Source organism: Chiroxiphia lanceolata, chromosome 5, assembly GCF_009829145.1.
Source record: "Chiroxiphia lanceolata isolate bChiLan1 chromosome 5, bChiLan1.pri, whole genome shotgun sequence".
Taxonomy (NCBI): Eukaryota; Metazoa; Chordata; class Aves; order Passeriformes; family Pipridae; genus Chiroxiphia; species Chiroxiphia lanceolata.
Window position 1 is genome coordinate 49770438 of NC_045641.1, and position 26164 is coordinate 49796601.

The 26164-nt window shown below is 37.0% G+C and overlaps 1 protein-coding gene across 1 annotated transcript in view; it reads left to right on the forward strand.

Moving 5' to 3' along the window:
- The window catches only part of UBN2 (ubinuclein 2), a 48734-nt gene that overhangs the window by 15685 nt on the left and 6885 nt on the right, over nucleotides 1-26164 (forward strand). The window contains exons 4-14 of the mRNA XM_032689111.1: nucleotides 6697-6834; nucleotides 8042-8154; nucleotides 9186-9684; nucleotides 13105-13175; nucleotides 13867-13996; nucleotides 15336-15454; nucleotides 16072-16185; nucleotides 17452-17595; nucleotides 21519-21569; nucleotides 22901-22943; nucleotides 23623-25161. Coding sequence (XP_032545002.1) covers nucleotides 6697-6834; nucleotides 8042-8154; nucleotides 9186-9684; nucleotides 13105-13175; nucleotides 13867-13996; nucleotides 15336-15454; nucleotides 16072-16185; nucleotides 17452-17595; nucleotides 21519-21569; nucleotides 22901-22943; nucleotides 23623-25161 — 2961 coding nt within the window. The remainder of the gene's footprint in view (nucleotides 1-6696; nucleotides 6835-8041; nucleotides 8155-9185; nucleotides 9685-13104; nucleotides 13176-13866; nucleotides 13997-15335; nucleotides 15455-16071; nucleotides 16186-17451; nucleotides 17596-21518; nucleotides 21570-22900; nucleotides 22944-23622; nucleotides 25162-26164) is intronic.

Here is a 26164-nt window from a genome sequence, read left to right on the forward strand (position 1 = left end):
GGGCCAGATGTTGTTTTAGGCCAACTTGATAGTGTTCTCTTGTTCTTGCTACTCCAAGGAACTTGTTTTATGCATACCTATGGAAAGCAGTGTAGTTGCTTTAGAAAGATCATTGTCTTTTAAAAAAGAAAAAAAAAAGAAAAAAACCAACCAAACAAAAAAACCAAACCAAACAAACAAACAACCAAAACAACACCACCAACAACAAAAAAACCCAACAACAACAAAAACAAAACTAAAAAACCAACCAACCAAAAAGAAAAACAAACTGAAAAAACTATCAACCTGCAAACCTTAGAAGTGTGTATTAAACATGCTTTCGTTGCATTGAGAGAGAAATTGAACACTGTGGCCTTTGTCATCTGGAAAAGGCTGCCTTTGTAGACCTCAGTAACAAACCTCATCCACACTGAATACGTGCGGGTGCATTAAAGCATCCTTTCTGTAGGAGATTCACTTGCCAGCTGTTTTATTGGCTGAGGATTTGTGTGGTTTTGTATTAGTACTGTCTTCCTCGTTCATTGTCACTTCACCCAGTCCTGGAAGTTATGTGGTTGGGGAATAGTGCTCACTTAGCCGAGTGTACCATGTCACCTTTAATAAAATGTCTTGCATGATTCCTGGGTATCTCCAGGGTAGATCCGCTGGTTAGCACCTGACATGTCATATGCATTTGAGTGAGTACAAGGGCAAATTTCAGTTAGGGTATTCTTTGCCTTTTATCCTCCTCACCCCAAGATACACTAAGGTGTAAAGCAGAGTATGAAATAAATAAAGCAGATACAAGAACCACGATAGCTAGAGGAACAAAGGTAAATGAAATTGCAGAGCACATCTGATGTTTGTTAAAGTAATAGTAATGTTTTCTTGCTTCTTCTGCAAAAAATCTTACCCTTTTTTAGGAAAGAGTTTCTTAATTTTTTTAATCCCATGTCTGGCCTAGATTTCAGCTAGGTAGTTTAGGACTGCTCATGTGTCTAATGACCTCTGGAACAACTGTGAAACTGAAAATTCTGGATCTGCATAGGTACTTGAAAAAATCTGAGACTTATATCTGACCTTTGTAGTACCACTGTTTAACTTTGTGTACATCAAGAATGTAGGAGTAAGAAATAACTAAGAAAGAATAATGGGTATAGCAACTTCCTTCTTTTTTGCCAAATTTAGTTTTTTGAAGAGCACAAAATCGCTTTTCAAAGTAATCTTGAGCTGTTAGAGGGGTAGATCATGGCCTAGGATCAGCTATTCTCCATGAATATTTGTTTAAGCAGCACAAGGAACCTAAGTGTTTTCAAAAAAATACACAAACAGTATGATCATTAATATAATATAAAGGGAGGTTTATTATATGCCAAAATAACAGATCTTTGATAAGAACATTTGTCCTAAGTAGTATGATATATGGAACGTATGCCCTTCATGTTAAATCAAGGGAAAAGGAAAGTGTAACTTTGCTCCTACAGAATCTTCTGGCAACTCTGTAACATGAAACCTGGAGAGATTAAGTAATACATTACATAATTATTTAACACTGAACTAGATTTTCATTGTGGGTCAGGTCAGAGCTCAAGCTCTGAAAGAATTGAGTTGTACAGATAAAGGTGGTCACGTGAGAGGTCATAGGTTTTATAACATAAGCTGAAATGTTTTCAAGGTGATAAGAATGTCATCTTGTTGCACTGAAGGTCACTTAAGATAATAGCCTAACACTGGTGAGTGGTGAAAAGGTGTAAAAGGTTTGATGAGAACAAAACAGGACAATAGATGTGTATTGGTACTTCTTTCAAGGTACTCTGGTAGGCTGACTGATTGCAGTATCCTGACTACTAAACTAGGATTCTCCTACAGGACTATCCTATTCTACTCGACTACCCTGAGCCAAGTATTATATCTTTAATAATCTGTTATACTTTTTTCTGTACCTCTGCCAGCTCTCCTCTGTCTCAGGGTTAAAAGGAAAACAAACACAACCCCCCCCCCCCAACTTGCCTATGCATTTTGGAAGAGGAACCTTCTTTACCATGGGAAAGCTCTTTGTGCTTGCTTTTTGAAGTCACCTTGGATTAGCAAAGCAGTGTATTGTTCCTCCTTAACCTTGTTCAGGATTTCATTTTATGTTCCATTATGCTGTATTTTTGGAATGATGGTTCTGTGTTTTTGTTTGAAAACTTAGCCTTAAAGGAGAGCAAAGCCTGAGTGTGTTTCAGTTCTTTACATCTTTAAGAAGCATAGAGATCAGTCTGCTGTGTATATTTAAAGTATCTTGAAGTGTGTAGTGAACTGTGTGAATATTCAGTCCGTTTGACTGAAGCAACTACATTTGACATAATTTCAGTTGCTTGGCTTTTATTCTGTAATCTAATGGTGATCAAAACTAAACAGCTGCCCCCATCCCAAGCTGGTTAGAGCTACCTCAAAAATAAACTGAACCTGTTTGACAACAAATAATAGCAAGCTACATTTGTTAAAAGGCTCTAGACACGTTTGCACCTGGAAGTTGCATTTCCAGGAATTAGTACAGAAATGCTAAAAAACTTTTTCACATGTGTACTTCTGTAGATTGTTGTCTGGAAGGGAGAGGGTTAGGGTCAATGAGGAGGATCACAGTCAAAATATCTGAGGATTGTGGTCAAAATACCCAAATACAAGAGTAGACAGTATTAACGTAAAATACTGCTGTGGATCTGCATTTCAGAAATAAATTGGTATAATCCATAAAATTGCACTGTTCTTGGTATAATAATGAAGTTGAAACCAGTTAACTTATTTTTTAAAAAAATAAATTATCTTTCGTACCAAAACATTTAATTAGATTAATGGCACTAGAAGTATAGTAATGTAGCTCAAGGACAACAGTTTAAAATAACTTATATATGTACCTGCTTTTAGATGGTCAGACAGTACATCAGTCTTACTGTTTTATCTGCAGAATGATTCCATAATATTTTGTAGAACAAATCCATGTTCACAGGAGTCAATCATATATCAATTCCTGTCTGTTTGTAGGTCTGAGATTTTTTGATTCTCAGTCTTGGAATGTTGTAAGGAAGAGCAGAACACTGTAAAGGACTTCAAACTTATTTTCCTTAATAAGATAATTCTGCGATTTCATATGTGGAAAAAGGTAGTGCAAAGCAAAACCAATTCATGAGAAGATTTAGAATTTGCAGGAGCCATGTTCCCTTTAACTGAGAGTCCTGAAGGCACTTTAAAATGAAGCTTAATCTAGCTGTTACCAATACCTTATAGAAACATACTTATTTTCTGTTCAGTTAAGGTAGTAGAAAATACTAAGCTTAGCTCAAAGGAGAGGGTACTAGCTACATTGTGGTCTGCAGGCCCCTATTTATAAAATTAAACACTGAGTTATAAGTTATACCCTGTTCAGTAGGCTAAGATTTTGGTAAAGAAAAGAAGTCTCACTCAAGGGTTAAAAAAATTTCTGAAGGTCTGAGTAAATTCATAGTCTTCAGCAGAAGCTGTTGAAACTTCAAGTGCTTAGTTACATATCCACATCTTGCTGATCTTATTTGCCTGTTGACTGTTATGGAATACATTCAGTCTGTATATTGAATGAATTTTGCCTTTCTGTTTGCCTTGTTCCTATCAATTTGTGCTACACAGCATGTTGATCCTTCAAATAATTTGCCATGATTCATAGCTTCCTCATTTGTGGACTGTCTTTAGTCCTTCTTTGTGTGTTACCCAGGCCTTCTTTACTGCTCTGCATCAAAGTTTTTAGTGTGTTTTCCTTTGCTTGTTCTTCACTTCATACGATAATGGTCCCAGCTTTGACTGTGTGCTTTCTCCTTCAAACTTGGCAACTGCTGTATTCTTCTCTTTTGATCCTGTACTGCCACAGCCTTGCCAATTCAGTTCACACCCTGTCAGCTCAAATGGAGAAAGCGCCTGCTCTGTCTGTTTAGCACTGTGGATAATAATCTATTTTGTCTTCTTTCATTTTCCTTGCACCTAATGATGGTAGTTCTGAGAACTGTGGAAAAAACATTAAATTTCTCTGAAATTCTTACCCAGCCTCCACTCTCAAGTTTACTTTACGTGATCCTCATGGTCTCTCAAGGTGAATGACAAGTCCACAACTAAGCCACTTTGCTTTCATTTTGTCCATTTAATAGATTCTCCTGCTTTTTTTGTGCTAGCTTTTCATACCATCTTAGGGTATTTCATAAATCCTGTCACCACTTTTCCTTTCCTGTTTTGTCTTTCTGTACTGCTTGTTGAGCCCTCCATTCTGAGCAGATAAAAAGTGTCTACCTATTAGCTCATTAAATCCCTATGTAGGTCTCCAGTTCAGGCTCCTTCACCAGCTTCCTTATTGAAGTATACACTTACTATTCTACTCTTCTGGATAACTTTCCTTCTTGTTTAAATGTTTTTGGTAGCCCAGACATTTCAGTTCTCAGATCATTTTATCTTCATTATATTTTGCTTGGCATGGAGAGGGAAATGAAATAAGCTGGTAGCTGACACTCCACTTTGCACTCTGTGTGTGTCCGTTTTGTGTAGGTGATCTCAAGTCTTCAGATCGTGCTGTGGCAGCTACATTTGTCTATTTATTTATTCAACCTGTTGAATTTCATCTTGACACTTGCAATAGAAGGCCTGCTGCTTCAAACTTCAAAATAACAGTCACAGTTTCCTTTGCAAGTATCTCAATTTTTAATCATTTGGCTGTGCTACCAAATGTTTACTGCTTACAGTTGTTACTCAGAATTGGCATTTTCCTCTCCAGAGTTCATACCTCTGAGGTGTGTCAAAATCCTATCCTTTGTTTTAGAACAAGGGCAGAAATCGATTCTTAGTCCTGTAAATGCTTCCTCCTTGATCTTTGTTGGCAGGTATGTGTCTCAAGCATTCTGTTTATGCTTCCACAGAGTATAGTTTCTAGGATTATATTTGTTGCATATTAAGAATATTGTCTTACAATTTTCAATATTTAAAAGCTAAGACCCAGGTAGTTCGGGACATCATCCTACTGTGTGGTGATAATGGCATTGTCAAGGCAATCCTGCCTCAGTTCTCTTGCAAACACTTCCATGACTTGCCTTGTTGACACTTATGCATAGAGCTAGAACGAATATGTTCATCCTCCCAGCCTTTTTGAGAATTTGCTGTTAACAAGATATTTCCTAGAGATTAACAGTTTTCTGTTAAAACTTGGAGAATGTCATTCTGAGGAGGTTGAGGGTCATAAAATAATAGAATTAATATTGTCATTCACTATACTTATTATTGACCACTTCTTTTTTTGTCGTTGGCTTTCAATATTTTTGAGATACAGCTTTGTAATTCTAACCTGGAAATTTCTTCATAAATATGAAGTACGTTTCAAAATAAAGTATTCATAAGAGTTTGAAACATTTTGTGGTGTTAAAACTGTCTGAACAGAGTGAGAATATGTTTGACTTCAAATGAAACAAGTCCTGGCATTGTGGTATTTGTATAAGAGGCAATGTTGTATTAAACACCTAAAATTGGGAATAAGTTAACAGATACCATGGCCAAGTTTGTCATGTCTGGGATAGCATTTTTAACAAAAGAAAATTTCAGAGAACTTTCTGAGAAAAGGACAGTGTGGTTAGAGTTGGTACTAAATGTAGCATGTGTTGGAGCTTCTGAACACGAAATGCACTGCAGAGATTGGTATTAATGAAAACTGTGGCAGTCTTAATGAAACCAAGTGTATAATCTGGGGAGGGTTTTTTATGCTTAATTTACAAAAACATCTCTGCTATTTTCAGTCGCAGTTCCTGGTTATAATATCCGATTCTGTACAATTCTCATACAGATCAGGTTTCTGTCATTGCAGTATAGCCATTGTAGAGACTGTCATCTTTTTACAAAATCTGGAAGAAATACATTCTAGCAATCACTTATAGATAACTTAAAGGGCCTGTGGTAAAAGTATATGACTAATAGAAGGTAATTTGAATTGCACATTGTGTCATAAAATTGAAGGTTCAATAGAAATGTTGAGCTTTAAAATTTAAATTGATAGAGGCAGGTTTGTTGGTTTTGTGGTTTTTGTTGGAGTCTTCTTTTGGTGGGTTTTCTTTGGATTTGTGGGGGGGTTTTGTTTGTTTGGGGTTTTTGGAGGGTTTTTTTGTTTTGTTTTGTTTTTTAATTTGTTTTCAACCAGAGATGTTGCTGCCTTGCTTGTAAGGCTGTCAGAAATGAAAACAAATAGTTCATTATATGCCTGCTTACTTTCTGGCCAAACCAACCAGTGAATAATCAATTGAAGTTACTCATAAACTGCTGGTGCATCATTGTTCATATGGTGTATGTATCTTGAGATTTAACATTTAGCATAATGTAACATGCTGTAAGAGACAATGTTGGGTGGAAAAAAGTTGAAAGTTTTTGGGCTTTTTGTCCTCACTTGGCAGGGAGAATGTATGTGTGCCCATCCTCATTTCCTTCAGAAAGTAGTACTTTTAATGCTGTAATCCTGTCTTTTCTTACAAAAAAAGGACGTTGTTTTGAAAATTAAAAGGTTACTCTGAAATTAACGTTGTATGCATTGGCCAGTAAGATAGAAATGCTATCCCATTTCTATTCTAGCAAGCTGTGCTGTATTTTGGTATATAATTTTTCATGCACAGGGACTGGTAAATGAACTACATGTTCATTTTATTAAGAAATGCTGACAAGTTAATCTTTTTTTCTGCCCAGTATGATGAATTGGTTCCTGCATCCCTGACAACCAAATATGGAGGGTTTTATATCAACACTGGTACTCTGCAGTTCCGACAGGCATCTGAATCAGAAGATGAAGACTTTGCAGAAGACAAAAAACATAGGCCACCTAAAGTGAGTGATCTTAATCAGGCTTTTATACAGAACAACTAGCTAGGTGGACATCAGAAATACTTGATACACTTAGAATGGTTCAGATGAAGAGACCAAATATAGAATGATGCATGGTACTGTTGTATTGCATTTTCTGTTTTGTGGCTAGTGTGCTAGCATTCAGGAAATAACTCAGGATGTCTGCAGGCTGTCCAGTCTTGTAAGGCTAACAGACTGTTTAGGCAAACTAACAAGTTGTGCCCACCCATCTTGAACTGACAGATGATTCTGTAATTTGATAAGCATTTCATTATGAGGTGAGAACTTAAATTCTTCAGTACTGCTTTTATGATTTTGCACAAAGCTCGCATGATTTGAAACTGTTCCTAATATTCAGAATAACATTTAAACCAAAATATATGGTAAAATTAACTCAGTACATAAGAATAGCTATATTAAAAATTACATATACAATCTTTCCCAAACAGCATGCTGTTCTATAAACCTTAACAAGTTATTATCAATGCAAACATAATTACATAGGCCGTTCACAAGTTCCATGCCATTCCAAGAACGTACTGCTTTCTGATGTCCTTTCCTGCTCTATAACTCTTTAAATTTAACATAATTTTAAGCTTCTTGTAGTGGGTCTGACTGGGATGCAGTTAACTTTCTTTATGGCAGCCCATATGGTGTTATGGTTTGGAGCATGACTAAAATAGTGTTGATAACTACACCGAAGTTTTGCCTGTTGCTAGCTATGTTTGCACAGTGTGAAGGCTTTCTTTTTCCCTATGCTGCTCCATCAGGTAGTCTAAGGATCAGCAAGAGCTTGGAAGGGGAGACAGCCAGTCTGTATTGGCCAACAGAGATGGTCCACACTGTGCAACTTCATAGTCAGCGATGAAACTGTGGTATTAGAAGAAGGTGGAGGTATTCAGTCTTCCAAGGCTACCATTGCTCGTGCTGGTTGGGCATCAGTCTGTGTCCCCCTTATTTTTCTTATTAAAAACTCTAAATTCAATAACTGTTTAAAAATTATTGTGATTGACACTCATCAGTAACTGCAGTTGCTGCTAGGAACCCAGTCATACCGTTTGCCTTTATGCACACTTGAGGTGGTTTTCGTGGCTCTGAATTGGAAGGTGTAAAGAAAACTAAATGTTTCTTACTGTAAAAGTTCTTTAGGATGGAAGAATCATTGTCCATTATTTTATCTCTCTTCTAGATAGCAAAGTTAAAAGAAAGTGAAGATCGTGGAATGAAGAAGCGCAAGCGGAAAGAGGAAGGGACAGAAAAGGAGAAGAAGCCTCGGAAAATGAAAGTTCCTAAGCAGTTGGGGTAGGTTTCTTTCTTTATAGGAACCCTTGAAGTATATGTGAGGTTTGATTTCCAGATTGTGTGCCATAGCAAGATTATTACAGCTCTTTTGAATACGGTACTTTCAAACTATAACTAATAGCTAGTAGATTTTGTTTCAGAATTTGTGTGGGGTTTTTGTATGGATCAGTCCTAAAAGCTAATTTTTTTTGTCCCCTGAAATTTCGAACAAGGAATAATAAGGAAGGACAAATCACAGAAGAAAAATTTTGAGTCTTATGAATAACATTAAGCTTCATTGTCCCACCCAACATCTTAGGTAGCGCTAAGAATTACATCTTCTAATGAAAACTGATCTTCTTTCTATCCTCTTGTTTCTAATCTGGAAAACTATAAATACAACTTAATTATTCTACGTGTTTCTTACTGACTTTGTGTGTGCTTTCCTGAGTTCTTAGACTAGCATAGATGGATTAGGGTGGTGGGTTTTTTAACTGGCTTTTAGAAAACTGTCACTGAGTGGAAGTTGTCTTATTATGAATATTCGCGTTGGTATGGAAAATTTATTGATCTTATTTTTCATCAAGGTGATGAACTGGCAGAAAATTCTCAGTTTAAGTAGTATATAGATGTTGAGTCTGCATGTAAAAATTCTTAGCAGTGAAGAGAATTTAATATACACGGTGTGCCTAAACTTAAAGCAACTTTCCATCATTCAGGAGTCTTGAGAGGCAAGTTTAAGTATTTTAGTAGCACAAGTCTGCTATGAGTTTAACAATTGTGCCAACTTCTCTGTAATGAAATTAAGAAGTCAAAATGAAATAACCTAATGTCTGCGAAACTTAGCAAAACAAATCAGTTCACAGCAAGAAATCACATGACCACCAAAACTTTATGATAATTGATAAAATAGTCTGAAGACAGAAGCACCAAGTACTTGCTTCTTCCCCCTGATAATTTTTTAATTGTATTAAACTTTGAGTTTTTTGTTAAAGGTTACTAGGGCCTCAAAAGTCACGTGCATGCTAATGAAAGATTTCTTTCCTCTGCAGAGTAATGGCCTTAAATTCACACAAGTCTGAGAAGAAGAAAAAGAAATTGTATAAAGACTCGCTTTCTCTGGCTGCCATGATCCGTAAATTTCAAAAGGAGAAGGAAGCCATGAGGAAGAAGGAATCTAGTCCAAAACCTCCAGTGACTGTTGCAACCCCTACCCCTAGTAAAATTCCTTCCTCCTCTCTCAGTGCAGGAAACGATATCTCTGACTTGAATCTTAGGATCAACGATCCTGTCCTCTCCATTTTTGGTAGCACAAATGAACCTGAGCTCCTGCAAGAAACTGAAAGTGCCCTGGAGATGCTGGGAGACATTGACTTTGACAAGTTGCTTGATGGCACTTCTGATGGCAGCCCGGTATCTGAGCTGTCAGGAGAAAATGGAAATGTCACTCAGGCAACCTACACCTCTCAGGTCATGACACCCAAGCAGGTGCCTGCCCTCCCAGAAGGTCTGCCTGTGCTACTTGAAAAGCGCATTGGGGACCTTCGAACAGTAAGTATGAATTCACTGGTAATGGATTGCATTCAGGAATCTGAGAGAGCAAGGAAGAACAATTAAGACCTTGGGTGTCATCCTTGAATTGCTGGCTGAAACTTTAAAAATGAAGAATTGATCTTAATGTCCATCTTAATGCCTGTACTTATACTCGGGTGAAAATAGGCACGGAGATGATGCAGGTCAATTGTTCAAGCAGTGTTTGTTTCACAGTGGAAACAAGGTTTTCTCAATGTTCTGTGTACACTAACTTGTAATGTTTATTTGGGTTTTTCTCCATAATTGAAGTATCAGTGTTACTTTAGCTTGAATTATTAGTTGGTGTAAGGGATGGGTGTTTTCTTATTTTGGAGGAGGAAACCTGAAATACACCTGCAGCTTACAAATCCATGTATTGAATTTTTGGCTTTAACTTGCCAGTTGGGGAAAAAAAAAAGAAAAAAGAAAACAAACAAAAAACCCCCCACCAAACCCAGAAACCACCACCCAATTACAAAAAACAAACAAACCAACCTTAAAACTGAACTTTTTCTTCTGGAAGGTTAGAATGGAGTCCAGACTTTTCAAAAATGGTGATGAATGGTATTAAGTCAACAAGTTACAAATATCACAATATCTTACTGAAAGAGATCAGGGCTATTAAGGTGTCATATACTCCTTGTTTCAGCTGTGGATGTTATCTTAAATTGAGAATAAATTTGTTGTTTGATTGTCCACATTATGATATTAAAACTTTTCCTTACTTAGAATAAAGTGCAGCTTTTCCTTATGCAGAGTAAGTTTTGTAAAAGTAGTTCAAGTTACTGCCTGTTTTGGACAAAAATAAAATATTTCAAACAATGGCAGAGCTTGCTTTGCTGCAGGATAGGTAATGATAAAACGTGATATTTATCTTTCCTGTATGTAAAGTGTTCTGTTTTCTTACTGATTTTTCAACATACCAAGCTAAATACAGCCAAGGGATTAATATTTACTAAAGTAAAAGAGATTCTGTCTACCTTTGAATATTCAGGTTAATTTTGCTAGGAATCAACACAAGCTTCTAGCAAAACTGCAGAACTGGATTAGGCCAAAAGTCAGAAGGTGTTTGTGACTTGCCCCCAGTAAATTCATGTTGCTTCACTCTATAACAATCCACAAACAGTTGAAAGAAATCTTCTATTTGGTGGCTCTTGGCAAACATAACTCTTGAAAGAATCATCGAATGGTTTGGGTTGGAAGGGCCCTTAAAGATCATCTAGTCCAACATCCCTGCCATGGGCAGGGACACCTTCCACTCAGACCAGGTGGGAACTCTTCTGTCTTTGGCTTGTGACAGTGTCTTCTGGAAGTCTGTTGGCTGAGCAGAATAAGTCACTCTTACACTGGGGGAGAAACTAGACTGTGTGTTGACTTTAAGATTGCAACTTCCATACCTCCTGCAAATTGCAATCTTCCAAAAAGCACTAAAAATAAATGTGTCTTTTCAAATACTTATCAGGCTCACAGCTTTAGAGCTCTTCAGCACAAAGACAGATAAGTTTATAATGTTGTAGGAAAAAGCCAGTGTTCCATGGATGGTGTATAATACATCAAGATTAAAAAAAAAAAAAAATTAGCCACTAAATAAATTTAATAAAAACTTCCTCACTTACTTTTGTAGATTAATGTGTTCTAGTTCCCTAAGTGGGCAATTCTGAACTACCATGACAGAAGGCAAGATTGTACACAAGCGGGAAAGTAAAAGGGCTTTTTTCAATTTTTTTGAAGGTAACTGTCAAGAGAATATCTGTGGGGAAAAAAACCAACCACAGTTCAGTAATAGTGATGAAGTTTTTGAATCTACCAGTGTTGCTCTCTTAAAAGCTAGCAATACTGTCCAGTATGATAGCATAGTACTGGAATTGCCTTTTAAGGTCTACCTGGGACTGAAATGTCAAAGCATGTATTTCCTTCCACTTTATATAAACCAGATGATGATGCTAATCCTTATATTAATTATGCTTGAAGATACTGGATTTAAGACTTTCAAACTTGTCTTTTTGGTATCCTATCACTTGTAAACATCTATAACCTTTCTAATTTTTTTAGCAGGACAAATACTTCAGTATTCTTAAACAGATAGTACCATCCCCTCAGCAGCTGAATTTATGGTAGAAAACAGTGAGTGGAATGCAGTCCTTGCAGGAGCTTAAACTCCAGTATCAATGTTCATGTGGTAAAACATTCAGAACAATGGGCTACCTTATGGTTTTGATAGTGTTTTCCTGTGCAGTGTAGAGTTCACAATTCTAGAAAATATTTTTCTTTCAAACTTAAATGGACCAGTTACAAAGAGCAAGAAAGTAAGTATTTAATAGTAATAAATTCATTTTATCAAGTTAACACTTGCATTTATTTGTAGTTTTTAAAGACAGAATTAGAGATTCTTAATTATTTGAATATTCAGCCTTGTAGCATGTTGGCTGCCCTTAATGTTTGTCAGTCACTATAATGATACCACACTTGCCCACTTTTCTGCATGTGTACCAGTTTCCAGCTTCTCTAGATATTCACTGCCTGGTCCCAGTGCCAACATATAAGATGACAATAAGCCTCTCAAAGTGGGGCTCTTTTTTTTCTCTTGACTTCTAAAAATCTGCAGGGTAGATCAACACTAGTGGTTTTTGTAGAATGGTACAAGGAATTGGCTTTCTACTGTAAGCTGTCATTGTTTGTGAAAATAAGCATCTAGGCAATAAGAACAAAGATAAAGGGATTCTGCATGGGAATTCCTGTGAGATCAGTGTGTGTGTGTGTATATATATGTATATGAGGCTGTCTTTTTTTTTTTTTTTTTTTCCCCTGCACTACAAACAGACTCAGGAAGAGACCAGACAAAAATATTAGAGATATAGTCTAAAGATGGCACCAGAAAAGAGGAATGAAGTATTCCTCTAGCATACATAATCCTTTTGTAGAAATTGCAATGAAGGTTTGAGATGGATCTAAGAAAACTGGGAAGTTGTAACTGGGTAAGGCAGATTACAGGTAGAAAAAGATGGAGTAGAAATGTGTTAATGCTCTTGCATGCTTGACTTGTCAAGCAATGCTCTTCTTCTTAGAACTCACAGTAGCAGAATGTTGTTGGTGGTGAGATAATAAAACATCTCTACCATTTCCTTTCTTCATGGTTGTTGAAACGATGAATGTGTTAACATCAGTGATCCAGGCAAATTGTAAGTAGAATGATTGTTTACCCTAGAGCGGGTGATTATTTGAGTATAACAGTAACAACCCTAATTTTTTCTAGACAGCCGAGCATAACTTGATTTTGTTTATTCTTTTCCAAGTAACATTATCTGGAAAATAAGAATGTGATGCAGCTGTAAAAGTAAAGATACAAAGACTGTTGGGATAAAGTACTGTATGAACTTGGATACTCTGTTGTATTTTCAGGCTGCCAAGATGTTTGATGAAGAAGGCAGGAAGAAGTTTTTCACGCAAGACATGAATAATATTCTTCTGGAGTAAGTGCTTATCTGTACAACCTTCCCTTTTTGGAAAGGGGGTAAAAGGAAAAGTACAGAAGAGGAAGTATTATTGAGGTTGTTCCAACAAAGCCCTTAAAAGTCAATGAAGGTAGATCAGTCTAAGCCAGTTACTAGCTAAAGAGATTTATATATGAATACAATTCCTGTCATGACTATCTGTCTTTATCCAGTGTAAAGTGTTTTGTAGTGCCCTGGTCTTTGACTTCATGTGTAAAGTTCAACAAAACTGCTGTTATTTGCTCCTGTCCCCAGTTTTGTAACTCAAAACACCTTCAGCTTTCATGAGGGAAAAATGCTGGCTTTTTTCCTCTGTAATTTTCAGCTTAGTGTTTAATATTGAGGATTCTGTGTTCATAGAATATGAAACAAAAGTAATCTCTAGAAAGACTGTAGCAGACAAAATTGTATCAATTTTGATTTGTAATGGTGGGTGTAAACAACATTTGAATGAGTGTTCAACATTGCTGGACAAGTACATACATGAATGGTTTCTTGCCATCAATTGGGACTTCCTCTTTTTATAAAGAAGCTTATCTGAAAATTTCCCAAGCTGCTGTTTTTAGTGTGCATAGTAGAATATGCTATGCTTACAAAGCTTTCTTAGGTTTTTGTTCAGTTGTCATCTTGGAACGCCTCACTGATTGACTGTCTCCTGTTTGTTTGTCAGTATTGAGCTACAGTTACAGGAGGTAAATCCTGCCATCCGCAGTGGAGTGTACTCTCACCTGGAGGCTTTTGTGCCATGCAATAAGGACACACTGATAAAGCGTCTGAAAAAGTTACACCTCAATGTCCAGGTAACGACAGGGAGATTCGCTCCAGCACAAGTCAGTTATATGACACTGATGAGAACTCAGTGCAGGAGAGTAGAACAATAGTAACACAGTCTCAAATAAATAAAAATATTTTGGATCAGTTGCTAGGCCAGTTTAAAAGCTTTTTCCCATATACCGGCTATTGTTGCTACATTAGGAACAAATATTTAAAGTATTTCAAAGCCTTTATTTGAGAATGAAGTGCTTTCATCTTGAAAGCTTAGTACAGGCTATGAAGGAGTGTTTCTGCTGTCATCTGTGATTATTTCTGTAGTCACAGGGTACATATCAAAGTAGCAGAACTAGAGAGCCACAATAATTATGGTTATGACAGGCTAAAAAAAAATTTACTTTTGTATTCACTTTTGTGTCACGAAAAAAGGAAGGCTAGATGGATAATAGGTGACCCAGCTTCTATTTTTTTGTGCAAATTTCTCTTACAAATACTTTGTATGCCATTTTCAGTCACTTTTCTCTTGAAGAATGTTTTTACTGTTGAATAAAAAAGTTATCTGTGACCTGAAGTATTGTGACCAGATTCCTTAGATAAAATCCAGGACTAAATCTTGTGGAGGATCTGAAGATGAATACAGAGATCTTGGAACTTGCTAATAAGGCAAACAAATTCATATGCTATTTCTAAGCAGATAGACCTTATAGAATATTCTAGTTCTTCTCAGTAAGCAGTTAAAATTAACAATGTAAAGTTAGAAGATGTAGGAACAGAATTTAAAACATGTAGGGAAGTGTATAGTGTATTACTTTAATGTTTGCAGTTCTTAATATTTGGAGACAATTCTAAATATGTAGTCCTTACCTTTTGAGGTACATAAATTGCATATAATAACAATCTGATACTCAGATAATATAATACATATTTATATTTTGTTCATTACCTAGGATTTTTTTAATACCACAGAGGGTTTGGAAACATGATTAACTGGATATTTATTTGCAGGTGTTAAGATACTGATTGGTCAGTTCGTCTCACATTTTCCCCTCAAGGGTTTTCCCCTTCCCTATTTTAATTTAAAAGTGGTATTTAATGAGATCATGCCATAATATTTTGGACTATTCATGATATTCCTTGTGACTACCTTTTGCTGTTTCTGGTCTCAAGACTTAAGTGAGAAATATGTGTATTTATATAATGCTGTTGCTAACAGGATTCAAGTGCCATGTAGAATATGGCTATTGAAGTCAATACATAGTACTGGGAATATTACCTTAGGAGTGAGCGGGAGATAATTTTCTCGAAATGATCTGAAATGCTCTTTATTTTACATCTAACAGGACCGGTTTGGTGTTTCTCTATTTGCAGGATGACCGCTTGAGAGAACCATTGCAAAAGCTGAAACTGGCTGTCAGTAATGTCATGCCTGAACAGTTATGCAAGTATCAAGAGGACTGTCAGGCCCGCAATCAAGCCAAGAATGCCAAGTAGGTATTTCTGGAGATTGTGCATGCCTGTTCTAGAGTCCAGATGGAAGTCTTTATGCACGTTGTTCATCCTTGAGCTCAGAAAAGCACTCAGCTCCAGTTTACAGGTGTCTCTGTTTTGAATTGTACAAAATACTTAGTTTTGTGTAAGTATCATCTGACTCTTGAGAGAAATTCCATTAACTGAATGAGGTAGGTCTTGAGAGAAAGAAATCTGAAGGGTTACTGGACAATTCCTAAATTGGTGGATTGATGGAGGAGAATGGTGTATTCCTTGTTCATTGTAATTTTTTCCATTATAGTTAACTAATTTTAGACTTGGAGAAGCATTAATATTTTGATAAGCATCCTGCTATTTCCCAGCAAAGGCACTACATAAAGCTTATAGTGGCATCCATGATAGCATCTGTACAATGTGTCCTGTTTACTTGTCTCTGAGGACCATAAAGCAGTGGGGAGAGGAAGATGAACTGTTTATCCTTTCAGGAAGTATAATGAGAATCTGAAGAGAGGTCCTTTGTGGGTTTCTTTCCTAATGCCTTAAATGACACTGTTTTTCAATGAAATATTTTATCTGTGTAATATACCTATAAAGAAAACAATGGTTCCAACTGTAGGTTGCAAACGGAAGATGAACGAGAGAAAAATGGATCAGAGGAAGATGATGATGAGAAACCCGGAAAGAGGGTTGTGGGACCCAGAAAGAAGTTTCATTGGGATGACACAGTGAGGTGAGACAAAACTACCTCTTCCACCAGTGATTTTTGCTGACTTTATAAAAAATAACTGTTCCCAGAATTACACCTCAGAAGTTTTGGGAAGTGTTGGTGCTAGAATGCTGTAGTGCTGAAAAGCCTTTTTCTTTAACTTGAAAGGCAAGATCATCCTATGTCCAACCCTTTCAGGTTCCACTGCTTGTTTTTCTGCTCTATCCAAATACATGAGGATTTTCTGGCTCCAGGACTTCAGGCTTCTTTAAGCAAAGAACAGATGTGTAAGCAGAGTTATAACTGCTTCCCACCTGTCTAGGAAGGAATATGTTAGAAAACACCAGTGAGCACTAAAGATTTCTGCCACAGTAGGACAGGCCATCAAGATTGGGGATGCTGCTTTGGCAAGCCTCACAATCCTTCGGCACACCAGCACCTAGAGTGCATGAATCTTAACCCCTTCTATTCCCTGTGAACACAAATTCAATGTTAACTCTCAAAAGCAGATTCTTGTCTGAAATTATCAATTATTAGAGTTATGTTTCCTAAAGTAGATGTTATTGAAAACTCAGATTACTATTATTTAAATAATCTAGGCTTTTAAGCAAGCAGATCATTCTAAATATTTCTCATGCAAGATGTAAGCTAATTTTAGTACAAATGTGTATATATATTACTTAAAGGGGCTGGTGGACTTCTCGCGATAAGTCTTTTTAGTATGTTAAGACAACAGGTAAGAAACTTTCATGAAATATATACAACCAGTATACCTTGGACTGGCCTGGAGGGAGCCATACTTGAAGAAGAGATATTTAAATCTGTTGCTTTTTTCATTCAAGAGGCTCTGAAAGGCTGATTTACTTAACTGTGTGCACTTTTATATTTTCTAGGACAATAAAAGAGAATCTCTGTCAGAAAGAATCTTCTTTGAAATACTCAGTGTAGAATGGATTTCACTTCCTTTCAGATAAGTGAGAGAGAGGTTACTGTGAGCAAAGTGAGAGGACATGTTTCAGCTATGAGAAAACCACAAAAAATATAAAACAAATTACAAAATAATAGTAGGATGAAAATAAGAGCCATTACGGTCTGTTAGAAATGGAGGAGAAGTGGCAGTGGTAGATCATACCGGTTTGTAGTAGCAAATTTGTGCAGTGCAAACATCCAAAAACACAATTGAAACTGAGCACTTCCTACAACTATCACTGGACAGCAGCTTTCATTTCTCAGCCTTTTTCTACTGAGTTTTTGAAAGGGTTGTTTCTTTTCTTTTGTTTCTTTTTGCAGGTCTCTGTTGTGTAATCTTGTCAAGATCAAGCTGGGATGCTATGAGCTAGAGCCAAATAGAAGTCAGTCTGCTGAAGATTACCTCAAAACCTTTATGGAAACAGAAGTGAAACCACTTTGGCCTAAAGGCTGGATGCAGGCAAGGTAAGATACCTGCTTTTTAAATCTATTCATTTTGGTGTTAACTATTTTTTGAATCTTTTTTATTGTCTTACATTTGACCTCAATCATGTACTATTAATATTGGTTAGAACTTTAGAGTATGTTCGTGAAGCTGGAATATTTTAGAATGAATGTTTTTCCAAAATGAATTTTTCTGTCTTGTTTGCAAGCCTGAGAGTGAAAAAACCCACTCTTTTCCTTGGAGAACTATTAGATTTTTGTCATCTGCTGGGGACTGAATTTACTGAAGCTCAGAACATAGTGCATGATGCTTCATTTGAGGGGCAAGTATGAGGCAGGAGGGTAACTGCTTGGGAAGTTCTTTGTGATGTAAGAAGTGATAGTGATATAGAAAGCAGTTTTGCCTGTATGTTGTCACACTGCATTATCAGACTGCTTACGTAGACTTTAAAATTATAAGCTGCAATTTCAACACTAGTGTTCACAAAACACTTAAGATTTGTGCCTTTTATTTCCTGTATGCAGTTGGGATGCTCTGTGATACTGCAGTTAAAAATACACTAGTTTCTATAATTGCTTCCTACTGACATAAGAAGAAACAACCATACAAAAGGGGGGGGGGATAAAATGGAAGCAATATTAACCATTGTGAAATACAAGTTTGACCAAGTTTTCAAATGCTTTGGAGTGAAAGAGAAGCAAATACGATTTGGCCTGAGTTCTTTCCTCCTGTAGCACCCACTGCAAAAGACAATTTCCCATCAAATCTTGACCTGACTGTAAAAGCTAAATCATACAACAATACTCATCAACTTGCTCAGGAATACCTTGATTGTAGATTAGTCAAATCTGTATCAAGGTGTAAAAATAACTGTACTGAGATATTTCTTAGAATAGACAATGTGTAGACAATGAGCTGCTGGTGAAATGGTAATGAAAGGAACAAATGAAGTTTTACACTTCCTAGTATACAGCTGACTTATTTCCGTTCAAGGATTTAGTTTTGTATACTAAGTATGCTGATGAGTGAGATATTATTAAGATTTTACTGAAGTAGATGAGACAAGGAATCCCAGTTTAGTTTAAGAACAAATATGGAGATCACTGATGATAATGGTGAAATAGCCAAGAGATACTGTGAGATGGTTCAAGAATACATAGAAGTGAAGCATGTTCAGACTTTGCATTTGAAAGCCGTATAACATATTTGGTTCTCTCCTTTTTATTTAACAAGTGTACTGAAAATTTCTATGAGCTTTTAAACTATCTATACAATTGGTTTCAATAAAAAAAACCCAAAAGAAACCCCCAAAATGCCCTCCCAGCCCCAAGCCCCCCAGAACAAACCAAACCAAAACCACCAACAAACCAAACAAACCCCAAGAGCTAACAGATGTTAACTTCTTGTTGACCAGCAAGGCTTCATTTATCAACTGGGCAGTTTTAGTACCATGATGATTTACAAATTGTCCTGTATCTACTGGGAGGCAATTCCCTGGTTTCTGTTTAGGAAGCGATGTATTGTAATTTGTAGGCAAACAGTTATGCAAAGAGGAAAAGAAAGTATTTCCTGCAGTCTGGCAGTGGTAACTCCTAATAAGGCACAAAATTCATATTCTGGATGCTCGTTTTGTTGGGACTTTAGGGTAGAGGTTATCATGCTGAAGGCTTACAATTTTTCACTTTTATATGCGGCCTCAAGTGAAAAGGAGCTATGTAAAATGGAAACAAAAATTAGTAGGCATTTAATGCTAAAACTGATCTACTGACTATATATTCATAAGGAATTCTTACTAATCAGAGTAGGTCAGTACCATACCTTTGTGGGTTCAGCTCAGAGAAAGAATTTCTTGCTCTTCCAAAGTTAACTGTATTTAATGTTTCTCATAGGTTTGTAAAGAAGCATGCAGTAAGGTATTGATCATAACTTCAAATTACAGAATCACAGCATTGTTAGGGTTGGAAGGGACCTCTGGAAATCATCTAGTCCAATCCACCTGCCAGGGCAGGATCACCTAGAGCAGGTCACACAGGAAAGTGTCCAGGTGGGTTTTGAATGTCTCCAGAGAGGGAGACTCCACAACCTCCTTGGGCAGCCTGTTCAGTGCTGTGCCACCGTCAGTGTAAAGAAGTTCTTCCTCATGTTGAAATGAAACTCGTGAATTTACACCTTGTTCATTTGTATCGCAATTACCTTTGTCACATGAACTTCCCATGTGTATAACTTCCGTACTGTGCCCCAGGATATTGTTTTATTAATATCCAGGGATTTAGAGAAATACTTTTTCATCTTAAAGGATCCCAAAGCCTTTTCAAATAATGTAACTGTTTTTTTGTAACTGGGTTGCATATTAATTCCATGCGTGTCTAAAAATAATCTGCAACCCAAATAGGTGTACGTTCAAAAATACCGAAGTGTAAGGAATAGGAAGTCTTTCCTTTAATTCCAAGAAGATTGTCATCTTTGCAGGTGGTCATGCAAGTAGGCTTGCAGGTCAAACAGCACATTTGACTTGAAATCGTGATCAGAGAGAAACAATTTCGTACTGATCTCTCTCTCATGAACTTTTATATCTAAATATATGTATGCAACAGAGGGATTGTTTTTCAAGCATGTTCTTGCTTTGGAATATATACTGCGCTCTCCTTTCTTTGTACCATTTTTGTTTTTTGTTCTTGTAGTACTACCCTTTTCTCTTTAAGGATGATACTGCAAATTACTGGGGCCTGTGATTAATTTTGAATTTTCATTTCCAAATGAAAAAGATTGAGGAATGGACAAAGCATCAAGAAGGAGGTGGGGAAATATTCTGGAGAAGCTGTGTAGGTCAGAAAGTGGCACATTGAACATGTAATCAGAAATGTTATTTTTGCTCCATCATGTTCTTCATAGGCATTCAGTAGTCTCTGACAGGGGGATTTGGAGGTTAGTAGGGTGAAGAAAATGTGAAAATGGAGCTGGAAGTGGAATCTGAGAAGTAAGGCACTGAACTGTAGTGAGAGAATGTCAGTGTTTTTTTTACCAGATGACGTAAGATTTGTGGTTACTTGGATTTTTCATAATTATTGCAGCTCTACAGGTGAAAAGGTCTTGTTTAGACAGCTGTTCATGATGTGGTGAGGTAGTGTGATTGCAGTGGTGTAGGAAAATCTCGTCTGTTCTGGTTTGCCTACCTGGAAACAAGGAAGGGGACCAAGTTTTCATTAATTGTCTATTTATAGCTGCATTTGGATAGCAAGCTGTAGGATAGGTACGGGTCAGGAATCATTTTCACTTCCCAGTTGTCAGCTTGGGACCCGATAACATTGAAATAACAGCATGTGAACTGCTGAGATTTGTCATCCTGGCTCTTGCCATTCCTTGGCTCTGTAGTAAAGCTGTATGTGTAAGTCCAGTGTAACTAAAGTCACAGAAATGGTTCAGAATAGCCTATACAGAGTACTGAAGAAAATTAGAAACAAGCTTGGCTACTGTGTTCTGACTTTCTTTAAAGCACAGAGGAAAAAAACCCACAACAGATTAAGAACCACAAACCCAAACCTATGATCACTGTGTTGGGCATGTAGTGTGAAGAGTTTACAATAATCCTTACTTTGATATTTAAAATATTTAATTAGCCTTTGAGGAGAGAGGATTCAAAATGAGTTTCTTCTGTCCAGCTGAAAGAAGTAATATTCTCTTATGTTGACTTCTCTTTGGCCATTTACTGAGGTATTTTGAATGTAAACTTAAATTATTATAATTTTTTGTTTAGCGTTCTTCTGTTTATGGATACCTGGACCTATATCATGACAGCAATACAGACAAACTACTTACTAGCTACTCTGGGAACAGATAATCAAAGGGTGGTTCTGAAAATCAAAGCATACTTGTGTATTTGGTGGTCAAGCACCATTTGTCACAGTAGAATCACCTCATGTTCTTTTTCTCATCGCTCTTTTAGGATGCTTTTTAAAGAAAGCCGAAGTGTTCACAATCACCTCACTTCTGCTCCGTGAGTATACTAGTGACAATTTACTAAGGTCTTTAGATGGTGGATAACATCTTTCCTCATCTTCATGCTACTTCTTTTTGGATGGAGGGAGAAAAAGGGAGGTATTTTGGGATTTGTTTGAAGATACTTACAATGATGTTTACATATATTTTTAATGCTTTAATTTAGGCATATAATTGTAATGTTCTTCTGGCATTATATTTTAACTCACTTATGAAGTGGCTAGTAACTCAAGGGGATATTAATTCTTGAATTAATGCCTTTTACTCAAAGTATTTCAAAGCACTGCACACTGCCTAAATTTTGACGTGCAGCATATTAAAATGAACTCAGGCTGCTTTTTTCTTTTCCTCATAAATATCTCTGTAATCACAGAAGGCTGTGTATCTTAGTGGATTTTATCTTCTTGATTTTCAGACAACACTGTGTGCCTCTCAGGAGCTGTCCACATTCAGCCAGAATTCAGACAAATTATTCTGACTTTGAATAACATCCAAATTGCAACCTTTGTGTTAAATATGATTAACATAGGATATTTTTCTACATAATAGCAAAACTGAATCATGGTCCACCTACAGTAAGGCTTTTTTTTAGCCATGCATATTTCTAGTTGCTTAGGAAAGGAGAAAAAATTACCTGTAAGATGTAAATCTGTTGATCTCCTTGAAGAAATAGAAATGAGAAAAGAAGGTGTGAAATGCTGAGCTTCTAAGTTGAAGCTGATGACTAATAATCCTTAATGCTGTCCTTGCTTGCATAGCTGCAGTTGGTGCTATGGTGTTCATGTACACTGCAAAAGAAAACCTGGAAGTTTGTTAAATGACTTCTTGCGACAAAACACTTTTTTGTAGTGGGGAGAAGCAACTGTTTTTATCTGGTTTGAAATAAATGAGAACAGGAAGTATCTTCCTCAGGGACAAAAACATCAACATAAAGTGAAATTGTATTACTACTCTAGATGATTTCAGTGTAGACAAAGCTCTGCTAAGTAGACAAACTCGTTAAGATGCTGAAATTAATTAATATTTTGAAGGTCCTCTAAATCACAAAAATAAAAAATAGGTCTCCTGATATGTCAGGTTATATCAGCAATTCAGTTGATTTTGCAAGTAATTTACATAGCTATACATGACCAAAAATGGTTAGAAAGTGTATGTTTTTTCTTTCCCCCTATATTTTAACCCATTTTTTATTTCAAGGATGTTATACTATTAAAGCTGAACTCTAGTAGTCATCCTTCTAGTTTACAGGGACATAATCAGGGTAACACTTAAAACAAAAATTACTTACCTTTTTTTTGTCTTCTGATGTGCATCTGTCTCCTCTTTTAGGGCAAAGAAGAAGGTGATTCTGGCCCCTAAACCCAAAGTGAAGGTAAATGCCTATTTAAATATCTGAATGTTCATTCAGTGGTCCAATATGACCATTTAATACAACCTGTGTCTGCCGCTGATCTGGGAAAATTCTTGCAGAAGGTTATGCTGTGAGAGCTTGTTGACTTGGTGGTGCATTACTTAAAGAATGTAGTAAAAAAATACTTCTGTGTAGCTTTTTTTTACTTTAAGCTGTATTAGTTTTTTGAAAAATTATTATGAAGAGGGACCAGTTCCAGTAAAGTTTCACATCTCTTAATGTGTGATCTGTGTGTTTTCAGTTTTTATTAAATTTGGCAACACTGGAAGAAAGTGTCGTTGGGAAGATACCATAATAAGTTGATCAAGGTTCTCATTAGACATGACTAGGTGTCAATTCAATAACAATTTTATTTGACAATCAGATTAGTTACTCTTTTCTGCACGGCATTGATTGTTCTTCACTGTGTAGGGGCACTTGTAGTTATGTGGAGCAAGAGCAGTAGGTTTTCAAATAAAAATATTGAATTAGTACCAGGACTCCAGCACCTAGATATCATAGTTATCTCAGTTTGGAAATTTCAATAGTAGATCTTTTGGTTTATCTGAATTTACAGAATAATAGTAATACACTAAAGACAGCTTTAAATCTACTCCAGAAAGACTATTAAAACTGATTTTTCCTATCTCTTTGTTCTCAGGACTCCAGTCCAAAAAAAGAACAGAAGACCTGTATGTCTTCAGTCAATTCAAGTTGTGCTACTGTGCTGAGCTCCAGCACACCTGTCTGCACCCCAGCCAGCTCTAGCTGCACACCAGCTCCAGAGACGATCTGCTTGGATGACTCACTGGATGAAGACCTCTCTTTCCATCCACCCTCACTGGACTCTATTTCCGATGCTCTGGCAGTTATCAATAATGGTGCCAAGGGATCACCTCTTGGGTCCACCATAGACACACCGACATCCAGACCTCGCCCTGGGCTGAGGGAAGAGAAACTAGCAAGCATTATGAGTAAGTTGCCTCTGGCAACTTCAAAGAAAGTAGAGCCCACTCAGACATCCCATTCTTCAAGTCTTATTGCTGGTCACACAGGGCCAGTACCAAAGAAACCCCAGGACTTAGTTCACACTGGTATCTCTTCAGGCCTTATTGCTGGATCTTCAATTCAAAATCCCAAGGTTTCCTTAGAGCCTTTGCCAGCCAAACTACTTCAGCAAGGACTACAGAGGTCAAGTCAGATCCAGTCTGCTTCCTCTTCTTCTCAGACTCATGTTTCTTCCTCTAAGACCCAAGCAGCTGTTTCCACCTCCTCTCAAAGAACCAAGGATGCTAGTATCTTGGTATCATCTTCTGAGACTCAAGGTGGTACTTCCTCAACATCACAAGTGACAAAGGTGCACCAGCATTCAACTGTACAGCAGAAATATGTATCTCCTTTGCAAGCAACTATTAGTAAATCACAGACCAATCCTGTGGTGAAATTGAGTAGTAATCCCAAACTGTCTTGCTCATCACCAATCATCAAGGCTCAAGATAAGTCTGTAGTATATCGCCTGCCTTTGTCTAATCCCTCATCTGGAAGCGGCTCCCAAGTGTCTCACCCACTGGTTTCTCGGACAACATCCAGCACCTCTACCTCTAGTAACTATTTAGCCAAGGCTATGGTGTCACAAGTTTCTTCCCAGGGTTTCAAGCCTCCCTTCTCCATGGCTGCCTCTCCCAAACCTGCTGCCTCTCCCAAGCCCACTTCATCTAAGCCCTCTGTGACACCCAAGCCCAATGCATCACCTAAATTTTCATCGAAGTCCACTTCATCCCCCAGGCCTGCAACAACACCCAGTTCTTCCAGTTCAAGTGCACTAGTTTCCCAGAGTAGTCACTCCAGCAACAACCCCCTTCATAAACAGACCAGTGGTGTAAATATCAGCAGGCAGTCTCCCACAGTGAATTTGCTGTCCTCTAATCGCACCTCAGGCCTTCAGCCTGCAAAGAACCCTCAGGCTTCTTCAAAATTACCCAACTCTTCTCCTTCTGGAACTGTTGGTAAAAATAATTTGGGTGGAGTTGGAATGAATGTACCTGCCAACAGAGGCAGTAACCTTAACTCAAGTGGAGCTAGTAGGACTAGTCTGTCTGGGGGAACAGGAAGTGGAACACAGGGTGCTACTAAACAATTGTCAACTCCACACAGACCATCTTCTGCCTCAGGGTCTCCAGTTGTAGCAGCCAGCGTGCAGGTATGCATCTTACAAGTTTACATTTGAACCTTATCTTAATATTTATCACATACATTTTGTAAACATTCTTAAAATATCTTCATTTGTACATGTCATAAATTTAATTTTTATACTTTCCTAAGCATAAATGCTGATAGTGATGAAAAAATGTCACACTAGAGAATAGGTGTTTCCAGCTGATATAAAATGCAAGGATCAGTGTGGAACAAATCCTCACTATAAAATGTTGGTTGGTCTGTAGTGTGGAACAGAATTCACTTTTTTTTTTTTAAGAGCACTGGAAAAGGTAAGCTTTATGTGGAAATATTTTCAAGGGATGTGGTATTTTCTTGCATTATTGGATTTGTGTATTCATGCATATTTACATATTTGTAGTGATGGTGGTTGTGTAAAAAAGTGTCATCGTACATTTGTTGTCAGGTTGCATGGTTAACTTTAAAATTAGAGCTCAGTTGCTTGTGGTTGAGTGTAATTCAAGACTTTATTTATAATTAACACTTGCAAGGGCTTTTGTATTTGTGATTATGTATTTTATTTTGTAGGATCTAGTCAAACTAAATGAGACATCTCATTTATATATATAGATGCCCTAGAAATTGAGAGCTTATAAGTATCATTAGAGATAAAACAAGTTAAGCAAAACAAACATTTTGAAAATACTGTTCTAAACCCCGTGCAAACCTATTATTTACCCAGAAGACAACCTGCTTTCCCAAGTTTTGTTGTTCTTATTGGGAATGCTTTAATTAGTGAGACGATCTCATGTCTTCCTCTCTCCATCACTCTCTATCCTGAGGTCTTCACTACTTAAGAAAAGCAGTGTTGCTGTAAATTATATTTTTGCTGTACAGCAAATGAAAAGCTTTGTATTTTTCTGAATAGCGCACATTGCTGTTGCATGGGAGTGATGTATACTTGACTTTAGCAATGTTTTATAATCTTTTAGCTTGCCATCAAATTTTTATTAATGCAGCTGAATAACAGGAGGAAGATGATTTTTACA